A 12,592-nucleotide genomic window follows, 5' to 3' on the forward strand; every position below is an offset into this window, starting at 1 on the left:
ATCGCCTGAACCCATATTTTGGTTGAAGCTCAGGTAGATTTCCTTGCACTATGTGTTACACTTGTCCAGTGCTTCCATAATGAAATCGAGTGAAAGCATTGGGAAAGAATTGAAAACAAATGAAATGGTTCCATTTATAAAAAACAAATGAAATGGATTCACATATTAAAAAATATGAAGCCATGGTTCCATCGAGTATTACAGGTCAAACCACTTATGGAACTTCCTTTACTTATCAAGACAAACATTTAAATCTATCAACAGAAACAAGCCATCCATAACAAAGTAGCCACCATTATTTACCTGACAAAAGGACTGCTCACACAGGTTATCATTGCTAATCGTGACTTACATTCCACATTAGACTCACTGCTTCCACGTAGCACTCCCTGAACCTGAAGTTATCTCAGTGCTACACCAAAACTTTATAGAAGTAGAACCGGCACAAAGAAAACCAAAACCATATTACCATATATATGCTTTACTCGCAAACCAGCATTGGACAAACCAGGATCAGGTGCATATGCATACAATAGGAAAGCAAAGTTCTATAACTATAAAGCCCTGTGCAAAAGGATTTTACACTTGTAACACTCCCTCAATTGCACCACAACAAAACTAGGGTTGGCAGCTGCAGTTGCCTGTAGATAACAAGGATGTAATCAGAAACAACCAGCAGCATACCATGCGACACCCCCATTATCTAATGGATCAAGAGGCCAGGTCAGGGGTGGCCTCCCCAAGGGAAATGGAGGACAGCTTCTGCGTCAACAGATCAACTAATGAGCTCGCATCAACATTAGCCTTGATATTCTGGTGCACAGCCGGAACGTTCTCCTTTGGAGTGTCTGCAGCCACCACCGGATTTGTCTTGTGAAGGCACGCTTCAGGTTCGGCGACCTTAAGAGGATCTACTTCCATTTGTACAGTTTTGAGGGGTACTGCCTTTGTCGCCTTGCTCTTGCAAGCACTGATCTCCTTATGAGGTGCTGCTACAGGTTTTGATTCCTGTTGACAAAGGGTAGAAGATGCCTGAGAGGTGGGTGTGGCAGGGTGTGAACACTGTATCTCCGTAAGGGGCAGTTGTACCGGTGCACCAACTTTTTGGTCAATGGATTTGTCCTGAAAACATACGCAGCCAGATAGTTAGAAGCATATCGATATAGGACATTTGCACTTCTGCGAGTGGAAAGAAGATACAGAATAAAATGCACGTACATGTTCTGGTTTGATCACAACTGGACTGATCCGGTGCATGCATGCTTCAGGAACAGCTACCTTAGAAGGTTCTACTTCAATTTGTGCAGCTTTGAGAGGCATGGCCTTACTTTTGGAAGCACTAGTCTCGTAATGAGGTTCTGGTTCTTGTTCAACAAAGGTAGAGTTCGGTGTGGCAGGTAACAAGCACTGCATCTTCATGGATTTCTCCTGAATACATGGACAGCAAGATAGTTAGAAGCACATTGATATAGGACATTTGCACTATTGCAAGGAAACAAAACATAAAAAATAAAATGCACATACAGCTTCAGGTTCAGCAACAACTGGATCAGTTTGAAGTGTACAGGCTTCAGGTTCAGCCACCTTAAAAGGCTCCACTTCCATTTGTGCAACGTTAAGAGGCAACGTCTTCATTGCCTCGCTTTTGGAAGAATCATTTTCCTTACGAGGTGCTGCATTCAGTTTCGACTCCTGTTGACCGAATGTAGATGATGCAGCGTTCATGTTCTGAATAGGTGGCTGAGATTTCGGTGTGGCAGGTAGCAGACACTGAATCTTCATAGGTTGCAGCTGCACCTGTACACCTATGTTTTGGTCAATGGATTTTTCCTAAAGACATACACAGAGAAATTGTTAGAAGCACATAAACAAAACGAATAAACATTAGTGCAAGGGAAAGAATAAAACGTAAATGCACGTACAGCATCAAAATATCCTATCTTGGGTGTTGGCCTTCGCAGCCCTGTTGGCTTAAAACCTTTTCCCTGGTTCATTAGATCTGCAGCAGATTTTGAATTATCTCCACATGCTGAATCTCCCTCTGTGACAATAGGAGGCCTAAGCTTTGGGGTCGGAGGGCAGTCATTGCTCTTCCTGAGGGAGGGGGACAGTGTATTCAAACTCTCAGATGTATGGCTCATCTTCCCTACTGTGGAAGCTGTTGAGGCCCCAGATATCACAGAGCTCATGCTGTCCACAGAGCTGCTAGGTGAAATGATTGGTGATGCACGGTCAGTGTGACCCCTAGCTGCAATCCTGTTCCCCGATGATCTTGATGGGACAGTTTTGCTGATATCAGATTTTGACGATGAACGAACAGGGACCCTCTGAGCAGTCCTATTCTTGTTGCTTAGGGTTGTTCTTGTTTTTGCTTCTGGTCCAGTATCCGTCGAAACACCATGGGAAGAAGCTGTAGTTGATGTGAAGGCACCTGATTTCAAGATTGAACTGGACTTTGTACCCCCACTAGGCCGCACACTAGCTGAAGTATTGGCAGTTTTGCCAGCTGCTTGCCTATTGACAGCACCCCCTGAAAGAGGAAATACATATTAGGCTAGGTATATATTGATCTTACGGGAGAATAAAAAATGTATGCCAATTCACACACCAGTGCTGCTTCTTTTGTCTGAAGTAGCAGAAGCGATAGCAGTGTTAGTTGACGACCTCATCATAGCAACTCTTGGCAGAGCCCTAGGAGGTTTTGAGGATGTTTTTGCTTCTGTAGCTCCTGGCAAATTCTTCTCAACAAAAAGAGTAAATATGAAACTAAGATCAGAACATTACACAAGATGAGCTTTAAATAAACCAAGCAAGAAGGAAATTGGTCTGACAAAAGAAACATTACAAAACTTGTTTGATTCTTGTTATTAGGAAGTCAATTATGTGGAGCTCCATAGTTAGAAATCTAGTGAACATATATCATTAACCTTATAGAAAAAAACAAGAGCCCATCCTGGTCATCGAGATTTTAATTCCATGTTAAGTACAGAGTGAGATTTGGTGAGCAAGATCAAGAGGGAAAATACTAGATATTAAAGATATTTCAATTGCATGTTCAGGTACATTACTCAGACATAAATTTAGACGGGGTGGGGGTGGGTATGTTGGCTTCTCAGACAAGGCAGCCTGAAGCCTAGCTAATTCTACTCACAAGAATTTCAGTCAATTTCAAAAATCAGGATATATCCTACATTTTTATTTGCTTTGTTAGTAATACAATAAATGTCGAAACAAACGCAGATCCAATTATATGTTAATGGTTGAACTGCTGCAGAGGTCATGAGTTCGTGATTACTGAGTAATTACAGACATGGGGCATACCACTCTTGCAGCTGCAGACTCTTTTGAGTTGACTTGGGACCTCTGTTTGACACCACCAACACCTTGGCTCGTTGAAACAGGGGCCCTTATCTGAATGTAAGAAAATGTTAGCTAGCGATTAAAGATGATCACTAGCCACAGAAATATGGTAATAGATACAATGAAGTGGGTTGACATACCTTAGTCTGAGGCATCCGATCAACCCCTTTTCTAGCTGGAAGGAGTAATAATAATTTCATCAGTTACCAGCAGAAGATAAGTCCATTAGAGTTGCAATTATTCAATGCTAAGTAGCACGTTGTGTTGACATTGGAGGCTTGTTACCTGCAATACGAGGCACATTTGCTGTGGCCTTTGGGGGCTTTGAGCTACCAGCAAGCCCCCCTGGAACTTTATTGGGTTTGCCAAGAGACCTTTGGATGGAGGCACGGATATTGTCAAACACCTCAGTCTCAATGCTTTCCATCGCCCAAGTTTCATTTTCCACAGTTGAGGTTGTCGAATCACCAGACTTCCTCATTTCTTCCACAATTCCAGGCAGCCTGGAACCCTGTGTCTGGCAGAAGGTGCTGTTTACAATGGCCAACTCCTCGGTGTCGAGAACACCTGTAAAGATGAGGAATTATTAAAAGCTCCTAACATCTGCATCATCTGAATTTACTACAAGAGACAGCAGTAATTTCAAAACAAAATGGGGGAAGTCAGTAACAGGACACAAGAGTCTATAACAAATGGGGCAGTGATTCAAGGGCATTGTGCAGTCATAGGGATAACTCTAACCTTTAGCCAGTGAATACGTGCAAGCCTACTACAGCAAGTGGCAACCACAATTATGACAAAACAAAAGGTCACAATAAGATTCATGAGCATTCTAGGCAGACATGTCAGAACATACAAGCCTGTAACCAAGCGCAACAACTGTATCTAGGAAAGAAACATCATGGACGTTGACCGGGATAAGACGGAATCAACCTTCACTGGTAAAGAATGCGCTGTCCCAAGCCAAGCTTTTGCGGAGGTTCACCCCAGTCTTAACCTTCCGCTGCTTAGGGGACTCCGTCCGCTCGGGGGCCGCCTGCTCCTCCATCATACCGTTCGGATCCGCAGCCCGGCCCGCCGCGGCCGGAGAACCGGCGGCGGGGGCTAAATAAGGGGCCGCCTCGGCGCCCACCAGGGACCCTAAAAACCAAAATCGCCGCCCGTCAGATCCACAAAAACGCAACAAAGGGCACCAATCCCGCGATTCCTCCAAGGCCCCAAAGGAAATTCTCCCAAAATGGGTCGTGGGAATGGAAACCCTCACCTGCGTGTGTCGGATCAGGGTGACGCGGCGGGGCCGGTGCCGGGGGCGGAGTGGCGAGGTCGAGGAGGAAGTCGTCCTCGGCGGAGACGTCGATGAGTGAGAGCGCCTCCATGGGCGCGGCGGAGGCCGGTGGGCGGTCGGAGGTCGCCGGAGGCCGGTGGGGAAACCCTAGATCGCCGCCGGCGTGGGGGGGGGGGGGGTGAGGATCGGGGAGGAGGCGATGCGAATGCGAGGCGAGCTGGAGAGACGTTGGAGATGGGGGGTGAAGGGTTCGGCGGCTGGGTATAAAAAATGTTTGGAGGAGGTGTGGTTGCGGCCCGCTGCGACTGCGAGTGACGCGTCCTGCCGTTTGGAGATAGACTGACTGGTGGGGCCGGCTGGGGGTCTGTAGGAGGGTTTTGTATCGCCTAGGTGATTATTGCTTTCCATATGGGGTGTGATCATTACACGGGCGGGATGGTTTGAATTTTCGGGCGTTTGGGCCGTGTTTCTCTTGGGCCTCCATTTGAGTTGGACTTGTGGTCCAAGCACGCATTGTTTACTGTATCAACAACGGCCTGTTTTCTTTTTCCTCCCAGGCAGTCTAATTAGCAGGAAACCATACATACGTGTGCGTAAACTACAATACTTGTGTTTCGAAATCAGTAGAATGCATTTTTTTCTCTCTAAGAGAGCTATGTATCTTTGTATCACGACGATTCAGGACGAAGAGTGTTGTAGGGCCAGGCGGCTAGCCCAAGACAACTTTTACAACGCGGTCTCGAGCAAATGCCACGCATATAACAAATATTGTATAAAACTACAGAAACTTTGGATGTATAATTTCCAATATTTTGTACTGACCCTTGTGTGGTTTAGATAGAGTGCGATCCCAGATGGAACCGTATCGGAGAGAGTGCAATCGATCAACGCTAACAAATTCCACCATATCCCAGTATCCCACCATAACAACCTGAAATCCTCCCATAATAGTTGGATCATTCCATGTATTCCAAAAACAGGCGATGAAACATGCTAGCACTGGAACATTTCCACTTGCTGCACATCGATGGATGTGGCCTCTGAAATTTGCAGTGGCGTCCTTACTAAAGAGGGTTGAAATGTTTGCGTTGTGGCAGACAACCACGCACGGTAAGGCGCCAATGATTTTGCCTTGCAACAAGCGGGCAAACACAATACCGGGCTCCGGGCTGTCCCGTGCGAATGGACGTCTTCAGCAGCGGCAACGGTAATAGCATTGCCATCATGCACGGCTAGGCCTGCACAAGAAAAGAAAAGGGATCCATCGATCACACACGCCCGGTTCCATTTATCTTGCTTTCCAGGATGTCTCGTGCGTGTTTCCTGCTTTCAGGTACAATCGGCCTCAATCAAGAATTCAAGATGCACGCTTCAGACAGTTCAGAGTTTATCCATTTCCCATTGGAAATTAAATCAGATTATATTTTTCTCAAAAACATCTCAAGCATGTATATTTCTCTGCTGGAAACTTCACCAAAAAACTTGCATCAAGATTCAAGTCACACATCTGACAACAGGAATCGGGTTCGATTACCTGTAACAGGATAAATTTGCTTCCACTGAACACCAGTTTTCATGTTTTTCATTGAGCTACAGACGATGCCATCAAAATTAAGTTAACCTTTCGCATTCGGTCAACCTTTGCAGTTCCCTCACTATGGTCTTCAAGGTGGAGAAACTGATGAGCTTGATGCCGTTCAGATAGTTGTGCTTGGGTAGCAGCCAAGGACACGCAGGAAACTTGCGATTTCCTGCACGTAGCAAACATCTTAAGGTTAATAAATCGTGAGAGCAATTCAGACTCAAGTATTGTGCTAACCATTACATTCGAAAGTGTTAGCATCATTCATCTTGAGAATATATGAGTGATTGTCTCCTTTTGAAGTCGATGTGTTTTTTCTTCTTTTGGGGAGGAACAGCCTTGTGAATATCTGGTACAGCTTATGTTTCAGAAGATATGAATCCTATCATGACTCGATTGTGGCTTGCAGATGATAGCTAGAACACTGACCTCTAGTTCCTTTCAAGGCATTTTGCGCGCAGATCTCAGCCATCGATGCTTCTAAATCAACATAGAAAATGTAATTGAACTGATCAACAGACTCGAGTTTTCGGCGGCTGGCGGCGGCCTGTGGAGCGCGGAGGTGGAGGCATGGCATGGCGGCGGGGCGTGTGGAGGCGCGGCAGTGGCACCTCCGTGGCTAAGCGGCTCAGGGTGCAGTCTGCGAGTGTCAAGTTGAATGCGTGAAGCGACAGATTGGAATACTCCGAGCGAAAGCCCTTGCCGGCCTTCGTGCCAGTGCGGATTGACAGCAGCGTCCTAGGACGTCGTTTTCCTTGTTGGGAGCGTCATCTTGGAGCTACAATCCTCCTACACGGGGTTCCTCCGGGTGAAAACTCTGTCCAGATCCTGGACGAGCGATGGCGGCGCCACTGGCATCGTGCCCTCCTTGGAGGCGTCGTCTCTGAAGACTCGACTCGACTTGGCATCGCGGATCCATTGGGCGGCAACAGCTGGTGGCAGCAATCCCGCCGCGTGGCAAGCTCGAAGGGGGCTGCCGAGCTCACGTGGTGGCAATCACAGTCATGATGGCGGCTAGGGGTTGTTGTACGGTTGTCGGTTGACTGCTTGTAGCGAATCACGGCGGCTGGCGTTGCTTGGCAACGTTCAGTGCGGCATGGGACTGCGTCCGAGGATGACGCTAGTGGCAACGGTATCGTGGGACACTAGGTTTGCAGTGGACCGTGGTGTGTTTTTCAACTAGGCTGGGCCATCCGGTGCGGTACATCATCGGAAGATGGTGCAAGCGACAGACTTTCGTTGAGGTGGCGGCGAAGGCTATGTGCGCGGGTGAAGCAACGAGGAGAGGCCGACTTGCTGCGGCGGCTCAGCTATTTGATGGAGATTTGGGGAAGCGGGGCAGCATCGCTCCCCACACTGACAGCGATAAAAGAAACGGATCCGTGACGTGGAGTACAGGAACGGGCGTGGCGAGGCCCCCGCGTGTGATGAGAGCGAGATGGAGTCCAACGGCGGATGTGGCGAGGACCTCCCGCGTTGTAAGGCAGCCCGCGAGAGGTCCGGATTCGGTGGTATCACTCTGTCAGGTGGAGGGTGGTGTCTGTAGCGGCACTTTGGCGGAGGGTCCCGCATGGCGGTGGCCTCCTTGGTGGGGTGCAGTCTGCTTCCATCAGGTTCCCTATCGACGCAGGGCTACCCATAGAGGTTTCGGCGACTACATAAGAGTGATTGTTGGTGGGTGCTGTAAATATTATAAAGGCTCCGGTTCTACTGCCGCGGCAAGTGGAGTGGTTACCCGTGTTAATGTTCCCATCCAACCGGGCAGCCCTTTCTTTATTTTTCTTTTTTTTTCCTGCCTATAACCTCCCAGGTTGTAATTTTGTATTACCTTCTCTATTAATTAATACAAGCCCGGCAATCTCCGCCGGATCTTCAGTTAAAAAAAAAACAGACTCGAGTTTAATTTGATGAAGATGGGAGATGGCATTGATAGTATCAAATGCATAGGATCGTACTTGTTGAAACAGGAACAAAAACTTATAAATACTACACGACACAGCATTCCTGGCTCATATAGCTGTTTCAGGTTGGTCTAAACATTCTCTCATTAGATTTTAGCATATGCAGAAACCCAAGTTCTTGGGAAAAAAGTTTCCCAAAGTAGTAGAAAGGTACAAATAATAACCACCACTACTATCATTTTTCATCAGATTTGTGAGTTGTGGAAGTAATTATCAATAAGTTCCACACAAATTTGCATATCGGAGCAAGTAAATGTGAGTGTTGTTAGTATCATACCAAGGGTGATTTAGCTGGTGGAACCCCAGAAAATGAAACAGGAGAAAGAGAATACATAGATAACGCATCCACAAAGATTTTAGTCCCAAAATAGCATATTCAATTAATTATTTTACAGAAAGAAATAATTCTGTGCTAAAAGTGTATGCATACTTTTCAGTTCCCAGAGTCCTCATTGGTTTACCCCTGTTTGGTCTGCTCTCAATCTTCAGATCAGCAATACAAAGTCAAGGATTCAGAACTAATTGCAACTCACGAACAGAGAATCCTGAGAGAAATTTGAAAATTCAAGAGAAAGTTCATCCTGAGTATCACCTTTTTTTAAATTTAAATCTCTCTTCCAAAATGCCACTAAAGCCTTGTAAAGTGTCCCAGGGCCTTCTTCAAGACCGAAAACAATGCTTGTCTGGTACATTAACATAGCTAATTTGCATCATCAAACACTTGATTGGAAAATGTATTTGCGGAAAATAGCAAAACCAAGCACCTTATATTGGCCATGTTCTTTGGGAATGTTAGCAGTTCTGGCCAATACCAGGTATCTTGTGACGTTAGGCAAAGCGTCCTGCAAATTTTTTGTTTTATCGTGTGTTAGATTTCTGAATAAGGTGAAGCTGAACAGGAACCAAAAGAGCAGGTTTATTATTACGAACAATTCTAGACAATATTTTACAGACAAAACCTATTTGCAAGGAACACTATATTTGATAAAGCTATTCTTGATTACACCTACGTAACCTTAGGATATGCAACCTCAGATCCCAACGAATGTAGGTTCGATTCCAACAAATGTAAGTATGTAGCTATGCTTGGATATCAACATGCCCATCAGAGAAGCAGCACTCCAGATACCACAACCAGATAACCTGCAAAACTGATCTCTGTTGGGCTGCCTCTCTGCTCAAATGAACCAATTTTATGACAGAAGCTCAAATAAACTTTTCTTGTGAAACAATGAAACAGAGATAAAATATCTGTTTATTTAATAGTGAAAAAAAAGTTGACGAGAAAAGATTACATTTTGAGCAATGTATTACACTTGCTCAGTGATTTGTGATGTGCAACACTGAGGAAAGTGAGAAAGGAAAATAAATAAGATGAAATTTCAAGCTCTCAGCACAAACATCTCAACCACAACAAAAGTACCCATCATTATGTACCTCATATATTGGAAAAGCGAAAAAATTACTACCTGAAAGTTGCACTCCAGTATGTTAAGTCCATACAATTCCGCCACACGAGCATTGCCTATAACTCCAGCATCCCTCAAATTTTGCTTGGATATAATCTGCAAAAGGTAATAAAAATCACATATAGGAAACATCCAATATATGACAAGGATTCTTAATGTTTTAACCAGTACCTCAGCACCAGCAGCTCCATGATCTACATTTTTCTTTGAAACACCTAAATTACAAAGTGAATATTCGCATTGAGCAAGATCCTGCATGCGACACACTCATATGATGAGGCGATTGAGATAATGCTCACAAGAATAATGTATGCTCTAATTTTCATCTATTTGGGAGCTTTCCATATAAAATGCACATTCTTGTGTATTTGGCTAAAAAAAACTTTCAAATACATCATCTAGGTCAAGGTGATGGAGCAACCGAGCAAGACAGGCGTCCAGACATAAGCCTACATGGGCAACAGAAACTGCTAGTTGCCAACAGAAATTACTACATGGCCTGTTCGCTTCAGCTTATTCAACCGGCTTCAGTTTTTAGCATAACCTGTGGATGGCTGAAAATTGTCTGTATATCGTCCTTCTGCACTCCATGTAAAGCCAGGAGACATAGCTGTACATCCATTTGTACTTCTTGCACGATTTGCAAATTGTGACTAAGAAGCAAGTCATAGCTCTGATGAAAGCTTCCAATAGATGAATTTTCTATAGTAAGAACAGCGTTATCGGCAAGTGAAGACTCAACAGCCTGTCAGCTTTCAAGTGAATTAGAATTGATAGATTTTTTTGAGTTCTTAGGTTACATATGTGTAAAATCTCTGAAAGGGTGACAACCTCGAGTGCACCTTCAGACCTTTTGTGGGGAACTGCTATACAATTTGGGAAGGCTTTAAGCACCATTGCCTCAATGACTGTACCCGCCTACCCGGTGAGCCCTATATTCAGGAATCAGGAGAAGACGCGTGAAAAATATAAACAGTTAAGGGGAATGATTACAGATTATACCTGATATGTCACACGGACATTAGACCTTTCAGTATCCAACGGCAGATCAGTTGAAAGCAATGACCCTGGGATGGGGATATCGCAGATCATGAATACTTGTACATACTTGCAATGGAGCACAGTACTGCATTTGCTGAATGAAAAGCTTGTTGAAATAGGAATTATCCTTTGTTTTTGTCTCATTAAGAATTGGACGCATGTTACTCCACCCAAGAACCAAGTTATGAGAAATGAGCACTTGAACACCAAAACTTGTGCTGCCCAGGATTCAAATATACACAAATAAACAGCTAACACTCTCCAAATATAACTTCTAACTTGCATCTCATGACAGATCTTACAATTGTTAGTGTGGAACAAACTACAGCACATAAACCAAAGAACTATCAAATCTAGAATCTAGAAATATATAATAGAGGAAAAGAATTAATGTTCATGTGTAGGTTTAAATAACCATATTAACAATTTTTTGTTTAAAATCTTTAAATAATTGATCCCAGTGTTTTAAAGGCATCGCCTAGGCGTCCAAGCGGACCCAGCTCGCCTTGGAAATCGGTCCACTTTACCACTAGGCGATAAGGCGTGCAAAGATTTCCAAGCTCGCCTTATCACCTTCAAAACACTTATTGGTCCTCACATGCAAATGCTCATACAGTTGAATGAATCTTGAAACGGTGAGGTCGAACTTACTACCAAGAGATCATTCGATGCCCACTCCATGATTGATTGATAGAGCCGAAAGACGGGCAGTCACAGCTTAGGAGGTGAGGCAAGGACTTTGGCTGGAAGGTTGCAGAACGAGAGGCTGGAAGGTAAAAGGCCCAGCGTGGCCGGAAGGCAGCCAAAGCGGCGCGGGCGCGGCGGGGCCGTGGCAGGGAGGGGGATTCGGCAACGAATCCGGCGGTGGAACAACCCATGGGAGGCCGCGAGGGAGAAACGTTCTTATGGAGGCGGGGGCGGAGGACGCAGATACGCCTCGACACTAGTGACATATCGACAAGTGGATCCCGCAGCTGGTGGACCCAAAATGTTAGTGACCAAGGGTCTGATTGGTTTCCTGTTAGGGTGAGCCAGGCTCGTAGGCTCCCGGTGGCCTGACCGAGTACATGCATGGGGCACTGTTTGGTTAGCTGCTTAGAGTCGTTGACTGGTTAGCTGCACGCAAATAGCTGTGAATGAATCCGTTTTCCGTTGCTAGCTCCTCGGAAAGCTTTTGGCTCCAATCGCATTGAATCAGTGGTGCATGCATGAGCTTTATCGTTTGTCTGCTTGCTTCATTGGGTGACTCTCCCCTGGCGTGCTGTGTAATTGGAATCTTTGGCGAGGCGATGGGTATATGACGGTGGAAGTGACTTGTCATTTGACAAGTGCAAAATAAAGTGTGCGTGTTTTGAGGACTATATTTTTGGTGTCTTTCGCGTATTGGGCACGGGAAAGTTAATGGCCATATTATTCGATTCACGCACCTTGAATTCGCACCTGTTATCTGTTTTTGCTATTTGGTCTCACTTTTCACGATCTGTTACGTGATCGAGCTTTTTTGGAGAGAGGATCCATCGCTAGTGGGCTTAGAGGTGGCCGTCAGTCCGTCACCGTACAACGTCGTCGATCGACCACCGGCGACGTGGACGAGCCCCTGACCCGGCCTGCTGCCAAGCTCCTCCGCGGGCGGCGGCCATGGCGCGCGCACGATCCTGCCGTCCTTTTATTCCCAAATTCAGGAGAAAAAAAACGGAAACATTTGAGAACGAACAATCTCAATCCGATGCACGCTCTCGTTCTCGTACACACGGTCAGCAGCCAGCCACCGACTAGCTAGCACCTGCAGCCGCAATCCTGCACGATGACGCACTTGCCCGGGGGGGGGGGGGGGGGGGGGGGGGGGGGGGGGAAAGGGGGGGGGGCCCAACTTTTTATTCGCCCCCGGGGATTT

The 12,592-nt window shown here is 45.7% G+C and overlaps 2 protein-coding genes across 2 annotated transcripts in view; both read right to left on the minus strand.

The window, feature by feature from the left end:
* Positions 1-401: 401 nt before the first annotated feature.
* Positions 402-4,831, minus strand: LOC101780065. The gene is made up of 10 exons (XM_004957775.4): positions 4,625-4,831; positions 4,294-4,500; positions 3,646-3,927; positions 3,501-3,535; positions 3,322-3,411; positions 2,609-2,738; positions 1,923-2,530; positions 1,525-1,830; positions 1,219-1,428; positions 402-1,122 (listed from the first exon to the last, which is right to left on the minus strand). Exons 1-10 carry the CDS (start codon positions 4,734-4,736, stop codon positions 712-714), a joined length of 2,391 nt encoding a protein of 796 aa, XP_004957832.1. The 5' UTR covers positions 4,737-4,831; the 3' UTR covers positions 402-711.
* A 1,511-nt stretch (positions 4,832-6,342) lies between these two features.
* LOC101784132 (arogenate dehydratase/prephenate dehydratase 1, chloroplastic) overlaps positions 6,343-12,592 on the minus strand; it is a 6,607-nt gene continuing 357 nt past the window's right edge. The window contains exons 2-11 of the mRNA XM_004959641.1: positions 10,660-10,724; positions 10,489-10,575; positions 10,202-10,402; positions 9,829-9,909; positions 9,658-9,753; positions 8,953-9,030; positions 8,788-8,871; positions 8,615-8,677; positions 6,657-6,735; positions 6,343-6,413 (exon numbers count right to left, since the gene is read on the minus strand). Coding sequence (XP_004959698.1) covers positions 6,343-6,413; positions 6,657-6,735; positions 8,615-8,677; positions 8,788-8,871; positions 8,953-9,030; positions 9,658-9,753; positions 9,829-9,909; positions 10,202-10,402; positions 10,489-10,575; positions 10,660-10,724 — 905 coding nt within the window. The remainder of the gene's footprint in view (positions 6,414-6,656; positions 6,736-8,614; positions 8,678-8,787; positions 8,872-8,952; positions 9,031-9,657; positions 9,754-9,828; positions 9,910-10,201; positions 10,403-10,488; positions 10,576-10,659; positions 10,725-12,592) is intronic.

Source organism: Setaria italica, chromosome II (genome assembly GCF_000263155.2).
Source record: "Setaria italica strain Yugu1 chromosome II, Setaria_italica_v2.0, whole genome shotgun sequence".
NCBI lineage: Eukaryota > Viridiplantae > Streptophyta > Magnoliopsida > Poales > Poaceae > Setaria > Setaria italica.